We start from the raw sequence: 21,314 nt of genomic DNA on the forward strand, positions 1-21,314 counted from the left end.
GTGTAACTTGTACCATCTGTACCCAGCACGCGGTATCACCCCTAATTTCATTCTGATCGATAGTAGGATAAGCAAAGAAAAAGGGGGAAGGGAGGAAGGGCGAACAAAGTGATTAGAATCCATCTTGTTCCCTAACCAAAGAAACTTTCTTCATCCCTACTGTCGATTGTTTCTTTACCAAAACAGGTAAACTACTTCTTTTGACAACTTTATGTTCTTTCATCTTCGTTGTCTTACCCGTGGGTGTCTGATTATGTTTAGTACTTTGACCTAAAGGTTTCGGTGTTACACTTCCTCTTCCTCCTAAAACCGCTGTCGATCCTCGGACAGGAACGGGAGTTTCCATTTGTCTTTGATTTTGGTTGATTGTCGAAGTGGGTATCGAAGACATTGAAGAATAAGGATGTTGGATTTTTCTCGTTGTACTTCCTTGAGAACCCTGTGATGTTTGTGGACCGTATGACGATTGTGAAGTATGAGAAGGATGAGAAGAATGTGAAGTATGAGAAGGATGAGAAGAATGTGAATTTTGTGGTGTGGAATTACCACCTTTAGAACGTTGAAGTAAGACCAATTCCGTTTGTTTACTATCCAAAGCAACATTTAAAAGTTCTTTATCATCTTCCAACTTTCTACATCTCTTCTCTAATTCCATCATTCTCATATTCTCTCCTGAGGATTCTTGTTTCAATTGAGATATTTCCGATCGGAGGGAAGCTTCGGAAAGTGTGAGTCGATCAACTTCTGATAAATATGTGGATAATCGAGAACCCAGATCTTCAGCACGCGCATGTTCCATCTCTGCCCGAGTGATTGACTCTCGTGTGAAACGTTGTTGATCTTGAAGTTGATTTCGAAGATCGGCAAGTTGTTGAGTAAGAGAAGAGATTTCGACAGTGGCACGATTGTGGAGACGTGAAGTTTTGAGAGAAGTCTCTTGAGCTTCTTCGGCTATAGCGCGGAGAGAATGAATTTCTGAAAGTTGCGAGTGGACGGTAGAGCTTGATTGAGAGAGATGGTGACGGGTATTGATGGTTTCAGATTGGAGGGAAGAGATCTCTTGTTGAGCGGAGAGAAGTTGGTTTTCTAAAGAAGAGATTTTGGATTGAAGATCGGAGAGTTGGGATAAATCTTCAGACCTTCTCTCCAGAGCGTCGCAGAGCTATGACGTGAGCATCTATGATCTACCATCGAACTCGCCATAACCCCCCACCCACCCGTCGCCGACGGCACAGAAGTCTCAATCTTGCGAAGAAAGATAGTGAGTCAATGCCAAACCTTTACCAAGGAACACATCAAATAGAAGGAAAAGAAGGGGCAACAGAATAGAATGAGACGGAGAAAAAGCAATTCAACCAGGACTCACCTCTGCCCGTTCTTCCTCCCACATCATCTGATCCCCTCTTAAAACCCTCAGACCCTCTTGTACCTCCTCGAACCTATCTTCTTTCTCTTGCAGGTCCGCGATCATCTCCGCCAGCCTTTCCTCCAACTCCATTATCTGTCTTTGGGCCAAAGCGCTTTCTTCATCCTTTCCAAAAGTCACAGTCCTGAGCTTATCTTTCAGCGCTGTATTCGCTTCTTCCAGCTCGGCCACTCTTTCCTGGGAATTCCTCAGTTCCCCCTCGTTCTTCCTCATTTCCTCACGTTCCTCATCGCCTCTCCTCAATTCATCTTCAAGAGCAACTATGGTGCCCTCTTTATCTTTCAGGTCTTGACTCAATAAAGCATTGGCATCATTCGCGGCTTTGAGAGCCGTTTCGATCGACTTTTGCCTTTCTTCACTCTGATCGAGTTCTTGTTGTAAATCATAGGTACGATCTTCGTGTTCTATAGCCCGGGAGCGCCATCTCTGCAAGTCCGCATCGTACAATCCAAGATGTTGAGCGTACTCATCCGCCGTACTTTCCAAACGCCGGTCCGCCTCCGCCAATTTAGCTCGTAGTTGCTCGTTGGCAAGTTTGGAATCGGAAAGTTGACGACTGACCAATTGATGTTGCGATCGAAGTGTGCCCAGCTCTTTGCCGAGTTCGAATTGCACCGTATGTGCCGCCCGTAAAGAGGCTGCTTCGCGTTTTTGCGCAGTGGATAGTCGGGTGTTTTCCTCGGCCAGTGAGGTGACTTGAGTGGCTAGGAAATCATGAGCAATTTGGAGACTGGTTAGGAACTCTTCGTTCTCTGCTAAAATGCGACGTGACGAAGACAACTCTGTGAGATCAGCTTCGCTTCCAGATACTGTGGATTACGCAGTTGAGAGGCGAGGTCAAGTCGACAATGAACAAGGTCGAAGAGAAAAGCGACGTTCGATGAGTGGAAGGACTGATGGACCCACCTTCAGAACTCGTGACAAGATCCTCCTGAGCTTTCGAGAGAAGTCTCGTTTTCTCATTGAGCTCAATCATGAGTGTCCTTTTCTCCTCACTCTCCTCTTCCAAAGCATCACGCAACTGCCTTGACTCAGCTTGCAACTCCTCTACCACATCCTCTCCGGCTTTAATCTCTCTCTGAAGCGCTTTCGTATAATCCGCATGAGCCTCCAGCAGCGCTTGAGAGATGCCCATAGGAGGTGCGGAAGAATGCTTACGTTCCACATATGGTCGTCGGTGTGGCAGAGGTAAACCGTGCGCTCCTAGAACGGGTCGGGATGATGGGGTGTGAGATCTAGTCTGTTCACTCGGACTGTCCGTCTCACTCGACCATTCTGTTCCTTCCTGCTGTGCTGATTGAGCAGATAGAGGCGATTCATCGATCGTCGACAGAGTTGTGGTGTGGAATAAAACTTCTGCTCCACCATCCATTGCTGGAGTGAGATCATCGGTTGGTTCATCTACCAACTCTTCCGCTTGCCCACCAACGAAATCCGATATCTCCGGTGAGGAGGCTCCAAAAGCGTCTAGAGACATACGCTTAGTGACCATCGGAGTAAGCTTGACTTCGAATGGTGAACTGGCACGTTTATCGATTTTGCTCGTGGTCGATGGTGTTTTCGTATGTCCGGGCGAATGAGTGTCGCTTGAGGAGGGAGAAGAGGTGAATGAAGAGTCGAGACCTTCTGGGGAGTACATGTCTCTTGAGAAGAAACGAATAGCTATTGATAAGCACAGTCTCTGTGTCAATGACAGGGCGACTTACCACCTTTCTCATGTTTGGCTCCATCGATGAAAGCTCCTCTGCGTAGATCATCCGTCCGACCACCAGGGGTACCAACGGGGAGTTCTTCTTGAGGTACCATGATACTGAGACCATCATCGCTATCTATACTTGTTTCACGACGATGACGGTAGTCCGTCGATGGCTCGAATTCGTCGTCGAAGTATGAACCGTTGTTACCATAGGGGCTCAGATGTCTGGCAAGGGGGACAGGATGAGGGTGCTGTTGGGTACTAGGAGCGAGGAGACGAGGAGGGGACGAGTTGGTAGAGGAGGTCATGAATGGATGAGAGGGAGATGCAGGGGTGGACAAGTGCCCTACATGTCAAACGACGCATCCAGACACAACAAAGAAGAGCTTACGAGTATGCGGGGATCCTGGAATTCTGAGAGTCTTTGGAGGAGATGTTGTCTCTACCGCTGATGTACTCATTCCTCTCTTCCGAGGAGACTCCAATTCGATCTCAAATCGCATACGTCTCACCCTAACGCTATCGGGAGTGACAACCTGGAGCTCTGCGGGTGTCGTTGTGAGATAGACTGAGGCGTGAGTTGAATGATGGTCGGGAGTGTGGACATGTTGTGCTCGACGGGAAGCTCCGATGATTGATCTTTGGAGAGGGGTTGGGGAAGGTAAAGGTGGTATGTCTTCCTCTTGCTCGTAGTCTATTTCATGTTAGTCATAATCAAAATACCAACGGCTTGTCGAAGTCCCAGATTCTCAAATGTTTTTATCTCACTCAATGCCCTCCAAAGATGGCAAGAGCAGAGGTCGGAGACGGACAGGTGGTGAGAAAGTAACTAAGAAAGTGGACACATAGATGAACAAGGAGAGGGAGAGAGGAAGTGGAGAAGAAAAAATCTCACGAGTCGTCCCGCTACCAGTCAACCTCATATCAGAAGGAATACTTCTACTTCCTTTCAGACTACCCCTCCTAAACTTCTTCAAAGAGTTGGAACGTCCCAATGAACCAGTATCAAGTTGCGGCCCATTAGTAGAAACTTCACCCAACGGTAATGACGGTCTTATCTTCGAACGACGTTTACGAGACCTGTTCTTGAGTGCTGCTAGAGAGGGATGGTGTGCTAACGATCGAAGGATAGAAGGAGTTCTCTGATGTTTGGGCGAAGCAGGTGGAACTGGAGTGGTGTAAGTCCTATCTAGGAGGGGAGGTTCTTCTTGAATGCTCTGTTGAGCTGAGACGATACCGGAGAGGGAAGAAGTGGGACGTTTAGAATGATGTGAGTGAGCGGAGGAAGGTCTGTTGAAGGGATTCAATCTGTGCAAGAGGTCTTTGGTCATGATTGTGATACTGGGGTGGTGTCAGAGTGTGAAGGGATGAGGATGAGTATCAGGAGTGGGGAAGAGATTGAACAAGGAAAAGAGAAGAGAGAGTGTTGACGTTGTTAGGAGTTAACGAGTCAGAGGTGGAATGTTAGTCAACGTGACTGATTTTCTACGAGTGAAATCCCTGACGACCGACGTCAAAGGATGCTTCGCTTCGATCAGTCAACGAGAAAATGTGCCACTTTCACTTTTCGCCACTTTACCAGGTTACCTGCATGTCAACGGCATGTCTACTCTTACTTTTCGTTTATACACCAAAGAGTCGCATACTTATATACTTAACCGCCATATCACATCTCCCTTCTCTACTTATGTTCACACCATTGAAGCGCCTGATCAATTGACAATGATCAACCCAGGAGCGAAGATAGCTTCATCCGCCGCAGCTTGCGCGTCCGCATATGGACCAGCGTTGTCACTGATGATAGTAATGGTGAGACCATTCATCAGATGTTCCGTGTATGGCCACGCACCCGTGAAGACTGTAGTACCACCTTGATCCGACTTGTGAACCGCGGGCACCACTACTGGTAAGTTTTGTTGGTTTATGTACACTACATAGTAGGTTTTGCCAGTGACGACGTCGGCCGTGTTGACTGCAAAACGAATGGCGGGATTGTCAACGGGACCTGGAGTATCGAGTACGGTGATATGTTTGAAAAGAGGGATGGTGATTTCGTTTACGTTGGGACAAGTGGAAAAGTCTATGAATTGGTTGAGGATAGAGAATGCGAATGAACGGATGGAACGAGTGAGGAATGGAAGAGAGTTTGGAGTTCGGCCTAGAAGCAGTCTAAACTATGAGCAAGATCTCTTAGGTGACTTCAAGATTTTCACATTAGATCTGCAGAGAAAGATCGGCGAGAGTACGAGAGAATGATATCATAGGAGGAAGGTATTATATGAAAAAATGACTTACCTGTAGTATCCAGCCTGTGCACCTTCTTGTCCCAAGGTGGAGGCGATCGTCGCTGTGAATGGAGCATCGCCATTTTCAGCAAAATCTTGGATGATGTCCTGATCGTCAATCTAAAGATCGAGCAGTGAGATCAGATCGGTACCCTCGATGGACGAGTAGTGGAACGAGACCGATGACGATAAGACCAGATCGATCCGATAAACTTACCTGAAGAGTGGACATGACAAGACTAGTCCAAGTCATGGCGAACAGAACACCTTGTTGGAAATTATTAACGGGAAATTTGTACACTTTACAAGGTTGAATAGGGTTTGCTCCATAATGTTGCAAAGCATGAATCGCGTTGATAGTGTGTAATTCCTCTTGCGCCTGAGCTGCCGATAATTCCGCGATGAGGATATCCCTATCGATCGTATGAGGTACTTCGAAACCCGTCACATTGTTGGTGACGTTGTGTAAGAATTGAGCGAAAAATACAGCTTCAAAATATTCGTTAAAGTTGATTATACGGAAGTTGTTGAGTGATTCTTGGTTGTGTAAAGTGGCAGGGAGTGTACGATTGGACAGAGTACCCAGGGCTTGTTGTTCGATGGCTTTCAATTGGGCGGGAGATGGGTTAGGATAACCATCGGGGAGTAAAGTGTTCGGGAGAGTGACTGGAGCGGCTTGAGAGAGTAATAGGACTTGTAGAGCTGAGACACAGAGAGTAATCACTCGCATATCGAGAATAGTCTGTGATTTTTGGTCTTGGCGATAAGTGATCTGTTATCGGTGTGAAGGAAAGAAAGTAGGAAAAGAGGAGCGATGATAGATAAGTGTGAGTAAATTTGACAAGAGGAGTGAGTGGGGGAAAAGGGGGCGTAGAGTCCAAAGGGGATCTACACTCACCTTATATACCTCCATCGTAGGGACATCCCCTTTCGTGATGTCGGTATCCCAGATTCACAGGGCAGAAGTGAGACGGGGTGTGGAGGTAAAAATGACAATGTCGGTGAAGCACCATATCGCGACATTCAAGATCTTCACTGATCACTGATTGACCATGAGAAAAAATCTGATAACTGACATTTGATTTTGTACAGTATTTGACGCGTACCTCGTCCATCGTACCGTGGATACAGTGGAGCGCGCAGAGAGCTCGTACTACCCGTACAGTACTTCATCGATCATCGCGAAGCCGCCGGCCACTGGTCTTTCTAGCCTGTATTAAACATCTTCGGTTTCATTGTCATTCGGATCGGCGTACATCAGTTCTTAGCATTCGGTGATTTCATTAAACGGTTCGGTCACGAATATCCAACGTGTCGAAGTCTGGTAGGGGGCCGGGCGAACGAGAGAACGAGGGAACGAGTGGAGATGGTACCTTCGATGTTGTAGGTGTTCCGAAAGACATGTACTGTCACGAGTAGATCGTTGATCGTCTGATGAAGAACAATGACACCATGGTGACGCCAAGGCGGTTGATGTACCGTATCGTATTGTCTGTCATGCCAAGCTGACAAATCAGTGATCAGTGAGCTTGTCATGCATGGATGTACTGGTCTATTCTGGCCAGTGGAAGGAGAAGATGACGACCTTACTCCGAATTCTCGACGGTCTTGCTAAGAATAGCTGTATTCACGATGAAAGTCGTCCTCAGCCTTCACAGGCCTCACGGGCCTACAGGATCACAAGATCGCAAGAAAGCACGTCGATAAGGAAGAGACTTCGCTAAATGTGATACCGGCGATCAGCGTACGGCGTCGTTTGCGAGCATCATAATGTAAGACAGTCACCGTATGCTCGTATCCCTCAGAAGTCGTATCTTGAGAACAAAGATCCTCGTATGGGATTGTGTGTCTTCTTGTCGGTCTACCGGCTAGATATAGACGATCTAATCCACAGGCCACGAGGCCACGAGGCTTCTGTTCTGTTTGTCAGCAGGGTCTGAACCATGAACCATCAACAATCTCCAAACAAAATGCTGATTCATCCTCATAAGATTATTGTCCGAATCTTGATGATCAAGTCGAAATTGCATGGACTGCATGCATTGCAGAGAGGTGATTGACCTTGAAAAGAACCCCCATTCACATGCACGACGTCGAGGATGGATGAATGCAGTGAGGTGGTTGTATACTACAGTCAGTGGTATGTATGCCGAGAGAGTTTTGCTTACTGCATGCAAACAAAGTGGGGGACATGGGGGGAGCTCGGGGTAGGGAGAGGGGGAAGTGGAAGTGGATGGGAGACGTCGGCTGCAAAAGGGAAGGGGGAGACGCGTGCCTTGAATTTCCTAATAGGGATTAGTATAGTTGGGTAGACGGACTTGACTAAAAACGGCGGCCGGAGTAAGCAAGGGGGCAAAGGGGCAAGGGGACAAGGGGAACGGACATCTTCTGAACGGGGGGGGGCACGAGCACCTACCTAAATCTTACACCTAGACTTTCTCACTCTCTCCTCCATCCATCCATCTCTCTCTCTCTTTTCTCACACACTCTCCCCCCTTCTATACTTGGTAGATGAGACGTTCTTCTCTACCCGTATACTTATAATATCCTTCCTTATCAGAGCACGGGACCACGCGTTAACGTCCAATCCAGTCCCAGAACAAGATCGACGATCTTCACCCCGACTCACACACTTCTGACCGTTCTGGTCATTCCTTGTTTGTATTGTCGCTCTCACCATCTTGAAGCGCCAAAAGCTACTCAGCCATTGAATCGTGCAACACGTTAAAGATGGGTAAATCATCTAGACGCTCGACGGCCATGTCATCCACTACACCATCCATCACACCCTCTGCCCGTTCTGCATTTTTTAACTCTAAATCAACTCCCTCTCCCTCTGGGTCCGAGCAAAAATCAGCGCGAACATCACTCATCAATGTTCTATCTCGTCCTCGACCCACTTCGGCAGTCTCACATCATTTCGCAGTGTCAAATGAAGGGTTTTCACCTTTTGACGATGACTTTGATCTATCCGACCAATCGACCATCAGCAGTTATGCCAGTTCCATCAGCTCGACCCGACATCCCTCTGCTGAAGATGTAGCTCAGTTGTACAAAGATTATCTCGATAAACCATTTGTAAACATCAAATCCACGTTCAAGCATAGTGAATTTGGTCATGATAATAATCCCAATTGGCGCTGGACAAGTCAATGGAATCCTGATGAACCTATTCATCCCATGGTGGAGATACAACCTCCATACTATGTATTATTGACCACATACATCAGGTGAGTGTCACCATCATAGACTTATATGATCGTGTGGCTGACAAATAAGTTATTTGATGTTCATCGTTTTGGGTCATATTCGTGATTTCTTCGGAAAGAGATTCTTCCCTGCGCATTATGCTCATCTCATGTCCCACAATGTACGTGTTTGAAGTTACATCGACAACAACGCTTACACTTCTAGGGCTACGCTGCTTTGAACTCTGACTTTGATTCATTCTACACTCGTCGATTGAAGAAACGTATCGATGATATCTTTTCACGACCTGTCACTGGCGTGGCTGGTCGATCGATAGTGGTCTACGATCGTTATTCCAACGATGAACAAGATACGTTCCAATACACTGGTGGGAAAACGCGAGCTCTGAACGTTTCATCTTACAACTACCTTGGTTTCGCTTCCTCCAGTGGTGGTTGTGCAGATGCTGTCGAAGTGGCCATCAAACGCTACGGAATTTCCAGTGCTGGTTTCCGATTAGACGCGTCGACCCTTGATCTTCACCAACAAACCGAGAAACTCGTTGCCCGTTTCGTTGGTGCCGAAGCGGCAATGGTCATTTCTCAAGGGTTTGCGACCAACTCAACTACTATCCCAGCTCTTGTCGGAAAAGGATGTTTGGTCATTTCGGACGAATTGAACCACGCTTCGATTCGATTTGGAGTTCGATTGTCGGGCGCTAGCATCCGAATGTTCAAACATAACGATATGAAATCTTTGGAAAAGTTGTTGAGGGAATGTATCTCTCAAGGACAACCTAGAACTCATCGACCTTGGAAGAAGATTTTGATCATTGTGGAGGGGTTGTATTCCATGGAAGGAAGTTTGGTCAATTTACCTCAATTAATAGAGTTGAGACGTCGATACAAGGTCAGTCTTCCTCCGTTCCACACCCTGATTATACTGATCATCAGTTTTACCTCTACGTCGACGAGGCTCATTCTATAGGGGCTATAGGACCTAACGGTCGTGGTGTTTGTGATTACTTCGGTATCGATTCCCGTGAAGTCGACGTTTTGATGGGAACTTTTACCAAATCCTTCGGTGCCGCAGGAGGTTACATTGCCGGTTCTAAAGAACTCATCGATCGACTTCGAGTACGTTCCCACGCCATGTGTTACGCCGAGAGTATGTCACCTGCCGTTCTCACTCAAATCATCGCTTCAATGGGATCTATAATGGGTATAGCCCCACCATTAGCATCACCAGCAGAAGAAGAATCCGATTCCGTATCAATCGTCTCTCGACATGCGGTCTATGGTCCAGCACCAGCTTCAAGTTTACCAACATGGCTGACACTCCCTACCACACTTTTGAACGGTACGGAAGGTAGGGAAAGATTACGAAGATTAGCTTTTAATTCACGTTACCTTTCTTCTGGGTTGAGAAAACTTGGTTTTATAGTTTATGGTCATCGTGATTCTCCTATAATCCCTCTTTTGGTTTTCTCACCTGGTAAAATGCCATATTTCTCTCAGATGATGTTGAAACGTATCGGTGTGGAGAAAACGCCAATAGTAGTGGTTGTGGTTGCTTATCCGTGAGTTCTCTTCATTCTCTCTGCTTCCTTTCCTCAATATCCAATTCACATCACACGCGGACTTCTCTTTGCTATTTATTATCCCATGGCTAATTGTCAGAGCCACTCCTCTTATCTCATCCAGAGTCCGATTCTGTCTTTCTGCATCGCACACGAAAAACGATATCGATATGTTGCTTCGTGCATGTGACGAAATTGCCGATGTGTTGGATTTACGATATGGAAAACAAACCATGACGGTGGATGAAGTCATAGCTTCGGCAGAAGAATTGGTAGCTGCGAACTTCTAAAGATCATTGGATCTCAATCGATCAAAGACGAATCTAATCGTTCGACCTACCATAACACCTACAAACATATTTTCTGCCTTCTACTCTACCTCCTGACCACTCCACCTCAAAGTTTATCGTCTCCTGGTATCGTTGTGGATATACGAGTAAAAAGGACAGAAGACAGTGCATGGTATGGTATGGAAGGAAGAGAAGGTAGATAGGAATTTGGTCATACTGCTGATAACCCTTGTAAAACCCCAAGGGTGATAATTTGGAATACTATTAAGAAACCGCCTGGAGCGTTAATGCAACTTTTGTGATTGAATGATATATGTGCATGTTGAACCTCTGATTCACTACTGTAGCTTATCTCATAAATATGGTTGAGTGGCGTTACTACTGGTACAATGTAATTCATCGATCATTCAATTCGATAACTTCACCAGATTCCAGATGTTCATAATCCATACTTAGATCCGTTGACATTTCACGTTTTATACATAACTGCCAGTTAGCACATGATCACTGGCTATATCATCTCCACCACTTCGAATTCCTAGCCTCCGGTTGAACCTACCCCACAGCGGCCTTGCAGGAATATGGTTTAGAAAATAACCACACGATGATAATGACGGTGATCGTAACAGGAAGAAATAGGTTGCGTCGTCGCAAATATCCTACAAGAATCATCTGATGTTGTGATGAGGGAGAAGTCTGATAAATGGGGAGTTTTATAAGTGAAGGGAGGAATGAATCCAAGGAAAGGAAGACTCACCTGCTCAGCAATAACGATCATCACTAAAGCTCCAAGAGCTTGAACTGCCCAGTAAAAAATACTAGCGGGGAACGATTTGGCGTAGTAGGTCGTCAATATCAAATGGACGAAATTCAATGTGAGAGAGAAGTCTAGGATGTATGTAGGACGACGGATTAGGTAGTAAAGAGGTATGATACTGATTATTAGCTTATTCCTTCTTTCTTCAACTCTGTTGCTTTTCTTCCGTTTCTACTTGAATCGATGAATAAATCCTCTCGAAGGAGTTCATACTGATACCTTACCCAAAAAAAGGATAACTTTTAGATAGGGGTTCAATTTTTTTGATACCTACAAAGTAGGAAAGTGTGAAAAGAAGTGGATATTTCATAAGACATAGATGTAGAGTTGATTCGCGGATAAAAGTCTAGGTATAAAGATATATGGTCACTATGTACGGGTATAATTCCAATTGATGTAGATTATGAGGATGAATTAGTGGATGAAGAACCCTACTCACTCAATACAACAAGCAATCATCCATGCAATCCCAATCATCCAACCTCTTGTATCATCTAAACCAAAATCTAAAATCTCCATCCCATCTTCTTGTATCTCATCATTTTCCACAGTTCCAATTTGTTTACCACCACTCCAAGCACCTCGTAATGAATTCCATCCTCCTTCTAATGTGGTTGAGACGGTAGGTTTCGATGACATCTCTCTCCAATCCATCAAATGAGAAACCGTTGTCGGTCCTCCTGAATATGCTAGAGTGTCGGGAGAAGTAAAGGTAGCTAGTAATGGTGGTATCAAAACTGCTAAAGTGAGATAATGAAGAGTTTGCATTGAAACGATCTAGACGTCAGTTTAGAGAAGTCATCATGTGGAAAGGAAGGGAAAGAATGACTGACTTGACATATTAACCTATATCGTCAGTTGAGCAAAGTGAACAGAGAGAAGTGGGGAGGAGACTTACATGACGGGATCCCAACCCTGCACTCGAATCGTTTTCATCTTCGTTATCTTTCTATTGTTCGATAAGTTAGTGTCATGAGGAAGTTGTGCAAAAGTGAGAAAGACCTATTGAGGTGGACCCCGTACCCCCGTGGTTGAACGAAAGGGAAGGAGTGTGAGACGGAGATAGTCGTGATCTCCGTGATAGTAGACGATGTTGAAGAGTTGGTTCAGACGTTCTGAGGACAAGTCGGGATTTGACTTCATACTTGACTCAACTTACCCCATTCACGCTGGCTAGGTTTGAAGACAACCTTGAGGAAGATCCAACCTCACTGATGCTTCCTTCACGGTAGCGTCATCAAAAATCTCATACGCCATGGCGACATCCTCCCAAGCGGCATTCTCAACGCCCACTGGCAAACCTACTCTGACATCATCAAGAGGTCCCACATCTTCCACTCTCATATCACCTCCTCCGCCAGTCATACCAACTTCATGGTTAGCACCTCATGAGCAACGTTGGGCTTTTGTATCTATCTTCGGTCTCATAGAGGTATGTGACTGGAACTTACAAATACCAAAACTCCGGCTGATGATAGGTAACGAAAATATGGGACATTATAGCACCTTACTTGATCACCAACCCTGAACCCACCTGGTCATCAGCTTTACGAATAGAAGGACCTCTCAGTGCTACTTTATGGACTCTATTCGAACTCTCAACTTTCTTCGGTATCTCATTACTTCGCATACCCTTACTCTCCCCTTCAACAACTCAACTTGTCAAAATTGCAGCTTTGTTGATCTTATGGAACCTCGCTTGCTGGTTGATAGCTGAACCAGGGGCCTTTTTACTTCGACTCAACCTGTTTGGTCCTCCAGCATTAGGAGTACAATGGTATCTCTCATGGTGGCCCATCGTCAGCCGGGCAGTATTAGGAGAACCTTCCCATTTAGGTGGTGTGCATCATATCCGTTTACTTCCCCATAGGTCAGCTATCCGTTTCTATAATTAGGAAAGAGCTGACGTCAATAGTACTGCCACTCTTAACCCTTTATCAGTCACTTACTGTATCCCTCCGAATTCAAATATTCAACCTCTCTACATTCCTATCGTATTCAACAACTCCGTTCCTACTGAAGTTTCCTATTTCATTCGCTCGTTGGAAAACGAACATTCCACCATTCAAACCGTAGCGGGAACCTCATTGCATAAATCACAAGACCACAAACCCTCACTTCAGATCACAGATTTTGATGAAGATTCCGATGAAACTGATAATCCCGCATCTGCACTCATTCTTCGTTCTCAACAACTAGACGTATCGAAACTCCCTTCGATCAAACCTGCAGACTCCCTTGCGTTCATTCCTCACGATTTAGAACCTTCTCAACAGATTCTTTTCCTTTCCGTCAGTGAACCCAGTATCGTATCTCTTAAACAAGCTGTCGATCGTCGGGGAGATAGGTTCCACATCACTCCTCATCGCGAAGCTGTCATCATCGAATGTCCGACTGGGGGTCAATTTGTCGATCATCACGATGGTAGAATAATTAAAAAAGGAGAAAAATCACGACCGGCTGAGACTCGTTGTGTGAATGATCAAGAAGTCGTCCATTTTCAAGCTCGCGGTGTCGGAGAGCTCAAAGTAAATTGGAAGAAGAAGTCTAAAGATGGAATAGAAACCGGTGTCATCGAAGGGATAGATAGTGAAGTTCAAGCGGTGGACGAATTGGCCCTTGCTCGAAGAGAAAAAATGTCCAGAACTCATACTGTACCATTAAGAGTATCACATGACAAGTCGGGTGTTCACACAATATCTCTGACCAGCGTAACCGACTCGATGCGTAATACCTACATTCCCTCTGGACCTTCAACAGAAAAGGTCTTCAACGTCATTCCTAGGCCTTCTGCCAGTTTCGCCTGTCCAGGTCCCATCCAACTTCTGATCAATATGACTGCCGCATTCTTCGTACAACTTGACGGTACAGGTCCTTTGCCATCACCCATGGATATCACCTATACTTTCCAACCCCTAGCAGGAGAAGAGAAAAGGACCACTATGCACTTGAACAAGAGGAGCGAGGCAATCACAGTCGTGGAACCCGGTACATATACTTTACTCGACATCTCTGGTCAATGTGCTGGGAGCGTTTTAGAACCTTCCACATGTCGCGTAGAGCTTGTTCCACCTCCAGCACTGGCAATCAAAGTGGAGAGTTTACACGAAGGGGCCATGGATATAGGGGTTCTGGCCAACTTTGACTTTACGGGAACTGCTCCTTTCACCGTTTTCTGGACAGAACAGCGTAAAGGTTCTCGAGCGGTATCCCATTCGAAAAGATTCGACTCTCATCATGGAGATATTGTCTTGCAACCGGAGCAGGAAGGAATGTATACCTATGTAAGTTGACCCCTCAGTGTCATGCCTCAGCTGATATTTAGACCTTTAAAGCACTTAGTGACAGACATTATCAACATATACCTCTGGACGAACCACCAATTCAACAGACCGTGCACCCTCTGGCCAACGTTGGTATCGTCGGACAACGTGATGGGATCCGGAAGATCAAGGTTTTCTCTTGTTCTGGTGATCAAGTTGACCTTGCGTTAGAAGCCAAAGGGACTGCACCTCTCAAACTGAGCTATCTCAAATCTTGGGATGGAAAATCAGAGAATGCTACTATAGATATCAAATCTGGTCGTTCGGTTGTGCCTATAACCATCCCGTCAGAATATGGACCCGACAGTAATGCCGTGGGAAAGATGACGGTAGTTTTGACTACTATTGAGGATGGTGATGGACGGATTAGGAAATTACCTGCACCTACTCTGGAAGTGGACATCAATCGTCAGAAGGTGAGTCTTCCCGGTGGAATCCCATACGCAGACTGATATGTAGCCCACTGTGAGATTTGTCAAATCCGAGAAAGTTGTCATCACGGAAGGTGATAGCGTTAAAGCTGCATTGAGGCTGGCTGGAGAATCGGTGAGGTTTAATTCCCACGCTACTTAACACCGGTGAACGCAACTGATAATGCAGCCATGGGAAGTCACATACTCCATCAATGGTCGTTCAGCCCGACCAATCACGCTCCGAGATGCTAACAATCATCTGGTCTTCACCGAAGCTGGTGTGTATCGATTGGAACATGTCAAAGACGCACATTGTTCTGGTCATGTTGTGACTGAGGAATCGACGTTTGAGATTACATACAAGCCACGTCCTGTCGTTGCATTGGTCGACAATCCTTCACTCAAGTACGAGTTTGGAGTTTATAAGCATAAAGGCTTCTGTGCGGGTGGTGAAGATCACATATCCATCAAATTTACTGGTCAGTCTTCATATTGTTTCTTGAACAAAACTGAATGAGTAGGTGAAGCGCCATACGAACTTGCCTATAGATATACAGTAGAAGGTCGAACCACTCGTCACACACTCAAATCAGCTCAAGAATCAGGTGTTCTACATCTAGCGATTGAACCAGGTCATCATCGCTACGATTTCATCTCTCTTGGCGATTCGAATTATCCTACTTCACCTATATCCCACGCAGTGGAACATGACGTTCATTCACAACCTTCAGTCACATTCATCCGACCCAACTCAATACCCATATGTCTCGATACGTCTTTGAAAGGTGATGCAAAGGTCAGATTACAAGGAAAAGCTCCTTTCACCATCAATTTAACAGTGAGAAAACCCGCATCGACTCAATTATTCACACATACCGTAATGGTGAAAACCAACGAGTGGACATTGGACGTTCCGTATGTTGTCAAGGATATAGGGAGACACGAAGTATCAATTATCAGTGTGACTGATGATAGTGGTTGTGCTCAAATAGTGAATGATGATGATCGACTGAGTACGGTGGTAGAGGTTGTGGAAAGTGCGAGGATAGTTCCTGTTACTGCTTTAGAGGATCTTTGTGAGGGAGATAATTTGGATTTCCTATTACAAGGAAAAGCTCCATGGACGATTGAGTGAGTTTTTGTATTTTCCTCGATCCTTCTTTCTATCCACTTCGACACGGATGATATGTTTCCTATCTTCGCATATCCTGTGCATAATGGGATATCATGTGACCGACCATACGATCAGCAGGGTCAATCGGGAAAAGACTTCTGTGGATGGTCGCTGACCATAAGATACTCTTGGCTTGGTAAGAAACATAAAGTGTCTTCTTCGGCTTCTAGGTTCTCTAGATATGCAGAATCACCAGGTATCTTTCAAGTTCATTCCGTAGCTTTGAAAGATAATCAAGTGTGTTCATCTTCATTCTCCTCCTTTCCGTTTATTCCCTTAATCCTCTGTCCTCTCCTTTTTCTAATTACTCAGTCGCCTTCCTGCAGGTCGTATCTCTCTCTGGATGTCAAATCAACGTGAAAAAACTGACAATCAGTGTAAAAGAGAAATCGTAGATCTCATCCGACGTATCCATCCTCTACCTTCTGTCAAGATACAAGAAGGTCTTGATCATTTAAGAGAAGGTGACGAACCTGCTGTATTTGGTGTCACATTCGAAGGAACATCTCCTTTCTCTTTTACATATACCAGAAGTGAAATAATCAATGGGAAGAAAAAAGTTGTTGAGACTCAGGTCGGTCATCTTGATCCTTTCTCATCATGCCCACATGTTCCCTTGGTCGTGATACCTACATATCTATCTTCAAAACTGATCTCTGCTCCAACTTTCAATCACCACCCGACAGTGGCTATAAATTGATAACATGACGACGATCCAGACGAGTACGGCGTCGTCAGGTGTGAAGACTGGGTGATTTAGGATAAGAGTTTATTGACAAACAGACCATCACGGACATTCATGACAATAATTATATCATATCTTCTTCCGCTCCGGGGGATTACGAAGTGACTAGCGTATCTGATAAATGGTGTAGGTATCCTCCTCTTTCCACAAGACAGGATGTATGAATGCGGATGCATTACACTTTTGTTGATTTCATTCGTGTTTCACCTTCAGCCGAATTGACCCGTCCTTGTCAGCTCCATCAGCATTCCACTGCACGAGCTCTACTCGTCATGGTTCCATGCTCCGTGCTGTTGATGAAACTGTTTTGTGCCCCTTTGGCGACATTTCGCATCAACTCCCAGATCACAGACCACCAGCCACCAGGTTGCCTTAGTGCATCGCGTTTAACTTTGACAAATGAAACCCTCTCACCTCTCACCGCTCTACTGTTGATCGTATTTCACTCAGAGTACAGCACTCTACTCGTAATTTATTCTTATTGTAAGTACTGGTGCATCACGAGTCGTCTACTCACCCAGCAGTCAGCACGCGTCTACACATCAGTCAGCACGCGTCTACCCAACAGTCAGCACGCGTCTACCATATCCACTTCAAATAGTCTTTCTTCCCGCACGTATCCCTCACCTAGCGTGATAAAAAAAAATGACAATTTCCCCAACTCCTATAGACAAAGCAGTCGAAACGTACCGTTCTCAACCTCCCCATATCCCTCATATCCCTTTAAGACAAATAGCCAAACAACATGATGTACCACCTTCAACTCTTTTCGATCGTATTTCAAATAACAGAAAAAGTCATCCACACTCCAGTACACATCTTCAAGCTCTAACACCTAAAGAAGAAACTCAAATAATTCATTTTATTCGATCAAACGTTCTTATTGGTAACTCACCCACTCCGAAGATGATTTTCGAAATTGCGGATGATCTTCGTAGAGAACGTTTGAAATCCGAGCGATATCGTAATTATGAAATTGATCCTTTGGGTCAAAATTGGGTATCAAGATTTAGACAACGACATGCTATTCTCAAAGATTTTTGGCGGTATGAGAAGAAAAATTATCGTGTGAATATGTCTAGTGATGAGGAGAAGATGGATGAATGGGTAGGAAAAATTAGAGAAATGATAGAGGAAAAAGGGTATGATTTGAAAGATATTTATAATTTAGATCAAAGTGGTTTTGCTATCGGTTCGACTGAAAAAACTTTTGTTATGGCAATTCTTGATAGATGTTGGAAAGGATATTCAAAAGATAAATCTGATAAGGATCATCAAGAGAAGGAGAATGATTCGTGTGAGAAGAAAGAGGAAGAAAAAGAAGAAGAACAAGGTTGGATCACAACTGTAGAATGTATTTCAGCAAAAGGGAAGATATTACAACCTCTCGTCATTTTCAAAGCTCTTGAAGATTTCAATTTCACACCGCTTCGTATTAGTTATGGGGAAATCACAGATAATTGGGGTTGGACTTCAAATGAAGAAGGTTGGGTTGAAAGTTTTCTTATTCAAGATTACTTGACAGAGGTATTTATACCCATTACCACACCATCTGAATCTACTTCCCGTCGATTGCTCATTGTCGATGCGACAGGTGATATCATGGATGCAAAAGGTATATCTCTGTGTATGAGGAACAATATAGATGTATTGCTTGTTCCTTTTCATCTCTCGGAAAAACAACCTCTGCGCGTGGGGGTATTTGGACCTTTGAAAGATGCTATGAGAAAACAAGTTGAAGGATGGATTGAAAGTGTGGATAAGGTGAATGAGTCAGACTGGGCACTAGGTATGGTAGATTCTTGGAAGGAAAGTTTAACGAGAGAAAATGTAATCAAGGGTTGGTTAGGTAGTGGGTTCCTTCCTATCGACATCGTTGAAAAACTCAAAGATTCCCCTGCTCTTTTATCTCCCGCAAAACGTACCCTCCGTACAACTAAGACTACCCCGTCACCCCATACAACACGCGTCACCCGGAGCGCTCGTCAGTCACAAAACACCACTGTCCAATCCCAAAACCCTCCTTCGACCCCTCCTGCCAAAACTCAACGCCGGACTCGTGACCCAATCGCAGACATCCTAGATGAGAACACCCAATGGCTCGCAGAAAACGAAAATACCGTTCCAACGCCTGTCAAAAACGAATTACGCACTCTGCTGGAGTCCACGAGGGTGGAGGTTGCTAATAATGTGAGGTTGGAGAAAGAAAAACAGGAGTTGAAGGATGAACTGAGGTCAGTGAGGCCGAAAAAGGAAAATGTAGAGGTCATACAACGTCAGATGGATAAAGGTATAGAGAAGAGGAAGAAAAGGAAGCACACTTGAGTACGAAGGGATCACCCAAGCGATATAAAATAATCAATCTCGGGAGGGGGAACGTGCAGGTCAATGTGTGCGACAAATATCATGCAAGTGATGTGTAATATGAATAAAATATTGAGGTTGGCCACGTCGTCCGGTATGCTTTTATGCACTCAGAGCTACCGGGATAACGTCCTGAAGTGGAGGTGCTACATTCGCCAGCTTCGGAAATTCCATCTGCGAATAAGTTCAGGAAGTTTCAGATAAATCTCATTAGACTCACATGACGCACAGCAGGATACTGAACCTCCAGTTCAGTCAAGACGGCCCGGACCAAACCTCGGGACTCCTCAACATCCTCTGCGAATGTCAGTTGAAAGACCTTGCTCCACACAAAGCACGTGTGATGGACATACCAGTCGGTAAGTCCCCAAGAAGAGCCGCATCGTTGAGCAGTATCACGAATCTTGCCGTCATGTCCATTATTTGGCCTCTCCATCGAATTATACGCTTCGTTTCTCTCAAAGTCTGCATTACCTTGATGAGGGCCTTCAAGTTTGCTGTGATATGGGGTAAAGTCGTCTTTGTCGGAGACATCTGCAATGGTTGGAGTAGATAGGGTATTATAGTCTGTTCGTCAATATTTAATGATAGATATCTCGAGGTCCAGCTCACCTTCAGCCACCGGAGGATTCCCATTCCTAAGGCGTCACACATGATCTCCACACTCTGAGCAATCCCAATCAACACGATTTTCCCTTCAGCTCCCGGCGGAGCATATATCCATCCTTGCACGATGGCCTTATCCATCATCTCCTCATACATCATAGCTCTTCTCTCCCCTTGTCCTTGCAAACTCTTCTCCACTAGTTTTATGGTCACTGGGAGGACATGTGATAATGGAGGATTCGCATGTAGACTGAGGGTATGAATCAAGCTTTTCAACAAAATTTGATCTACTCCCATTCGTCGCATCGTTTCCCCGGGCATCAAATCAAGCCACGAATCCAGCACTATTACTCCTTTTCCCCTCCATGATGGGTCCCAGTCATCCATCATGACCAATGTGGGAGGAAGAAGAACCCCAATGTGCTTCTCCAATTCTGTAGATGAGAGCTGAGCGGAACACCAGATCAGAACATTATGCGCCCCGGATTCCGTGGTCTTCCAAGGTGTAGGAGCATCTGAAAAGTCTATCTGAGCATCTTTACCTCCTGCAGGACGAGGTAGAGCGCGTGAAGTGGATGGGTGAAGGAGAGGATGGGGGTTGGTGAATGTGTTGCGGAGGGAATGGTTCAGAAGGTGGAGGGCTAATTCCGAGCGGGATAGAGATGATGTCGCTCCTGGTAGTGAGCTTAAATCTCATTCAGTTGGCAAGATGTGAGCTCACGGTCGATTGTGGCCAGCAGGTTGGGTGTACACCAAAGATCGTCTTTGTACAGTCTCAAAAGGGGCAAGAGAATTTCCACTTGGTCTTCGATTGAGAGGGAGCTTAGAGGAGCGGTAGAGATTTTGGAAGATATTCGTTCCACTATATTGTTAAGGTGTTGGCGATGGTTTCTGAATTTAACTGCGGCTGTGTTGTCAGTGAAAGCATAATCTTCACTAGGATGGAAGCTTACAGATGTCTGAGGATGACGGGAGGAGTTCCTCAGGAATCACGAGCTGCTGAGTGAGGCCGCGAAGCGATCTGAGGTCTTGGCCATTCTTACTGGGACCTGCTTCGGTCTCGACCTCTTCTGAAACCTCTTCAACCTTTGCCATGATGACGTGAACGATGAACGATGGAGAAAGGAATGTAAGTGGGGGAGAAAGCGAGGGTATGGGTGGGGTACCGAGGGGTAACTTTCCCACGGTCGTCCTCCACCCCACCTGGCCTGCACCCTTGAACCTCCGCCCCGCTGTAAGTGTCGCTGTCACTGTCCGGATCTTGCAAAGTACTGAACCTCACACTTCTTTTCGTGATCAGTAGAAGACAAGCCTATAACCCAGGCTCTACGTCCGAAAGTGGAGGGTCAGATCAAGCGAAGATAGGGGGACAGCTCGACTCCAGTACCATCCCATGACCACTCAACC

The 21,314-nt window shown here is 45.5% G+C and overlaps 6 protein-coding genes across 6 annotated transcripts; 2 read left to right on the plus strand and 4 right to left on the minus strand.

The window, feature by feature from the left end:
* Positions 1-112: 112 nt before the first annotated feature.
* TREMEDRAFT_62726 (uncharacterized protein) lies at positions 113-4,453 on the minus strand (the record flags this gene model as incomplete). Its single annotated transcript, XM_007005021.1, has 6 exons — positions 113-1,162; positions 1,367-2,208; positions 2,333-3,088; positions 3,133-3,468; positions 3,514-3,816; positions 4,018-4,453. The coding sequence occupies 6 exons, from the start codon at positions 4,451-4,453 to the stop codon at positions 113-115; spliced, it is 3,723 nt and encodes a 1,240-aa protein (XP_007005083.1).
* Positions 4,454-4,692: 239 nt separating this feature from the next.
* TREMEDRAFT_73998 (uncharacterized protein) lies at positions 4,693-6,137 on the minus strand (the record flags this gene model as incomplete). Its single annotated transcript, XM_007005166.1, has 3 exons — positions 4,693-5,291; positions 5,418-5,515; positions 5,625-6,137. The coding sequence occupies 3 exons, from the start codon at positions 6,135-6,137 to the stop codon at positions 4,835-4,837; spliced, it is 1,068 nt and encodes a 355-aa protein (XP_007005228.1). The 3' UTR covers positions 4,693-4,834.
* Positions 6,138-7,890: 1,753 nt separating this feature from the next.
* TREMEDRAFT_44257 (uncharacterized protein) lies at positions 7,891-10,774 on the plus strand. Its single transcript, XM_007004933.1, has 5 exons — positions 7,891-8,637; positions 8,687-8,777; positions 8,822-9,505; positions 9,550-10,175; positions 10,276-10,774. Exons 1-5 carry the CDS (start codon positions 8,138-8,140, stop codon positions 10,463-10,465), a joined length of 2,091 nt encoding a protein of 696 aa, XP_007004995.1. The 5' UTR covers positions 7,891-8,137; the 3' UTR covers positions 10,466-10,774.
* Positions 10,775-10,861: 87 nt separating this feature from the next.
* On the minus strand, positions 10,862-12,218 carry TREMEDRAFT_62730 (uncharacterized protein; the record flags this gene model as incomplete). Its single annotated transcript, XM_007005022.1, has 5 exons — positions 10,862-10,951; positions 11,223-11,400; positions 11,722-12,059; positions 12,116-12,128; positions 12,181-12,218. The coding sequence occupies 5 exons, from the start codon at positions 12,216-12,218 to the stop codon at positions 10,862-10,864; spliced, it is 657 nt and encodes a 218-aa protein (XP_007005084.1).
* Positions 12,219-12,425: 207 nt separating this feature from the next.
* TREMEDRAFT_71756 (uncharacterized protein) lies at positions 12,426-17,131 on the plus strand. The gene is made up of 10 exons (XM_007005167.1): positions 12,426-12,714; positions 12,761-13,152; positions 13,198-14,566; positions 14,608-15,021; positions 15,065-15,151; positions 15,206-15,497; positions 15,540-16,149; positions 16,315-16,429; positions 16,569-16,766; positions 16,976-17,131. The coding sequence occupies exons 1-10, from the start codon at positions 12,538-12,540 to the stop codon at positions 17,099-17,101; spliced, it is 3,780 nt and encodes a 1,259-aa protein (XP_007005229.1). The 5' UTR covers positions 12,426-12,537; the 3' UTR covers positions 17,102-17,131.
* Positions 17,132-19,380: 2,249 nt separating this feature from the next.
* TREMEDRAFT_74002 (uncharacterized protein) lies at positions 19,381-21,002 on the minus strand (the record flags this gene model as incomplete). The annotated part of the gene is made up of 6 exons (XM_007005168.1): positions 19,381-19,475; positions 19,522-19,598; positions 19,655-19,868; positions 19,914-20,581; positions 20,629-20,814; positions 20,861-21,002. The coding sequence occupies 6 exons, from the start codon at positions 21,000-21,002 to the stop codon at positions 19,404-19,406; spliced, it is 1,359 nt and encodes a 452-aa protein (XP_007005230.1). The 3' UTR covers positions 19,381-19,403.
* Positions 21,003-21,314: the final 312 nt, after the last annotated feature.

The sequence above is a fragment of the Tremella mesenterica genome (assembly GCF_000271645.1).
Source record: "Tremella mesenterica DSM 1558 unplaced genomic scaffold TREMEscaffold_6, whole genome shotgun sequence".
NCBI classification, from domain to species: Eukaryota; Fungi; Basidiomycota; class Tremellomycetes; order Tremellales; family Tremellaceae; genus Tremella; species Tremella mesenterica.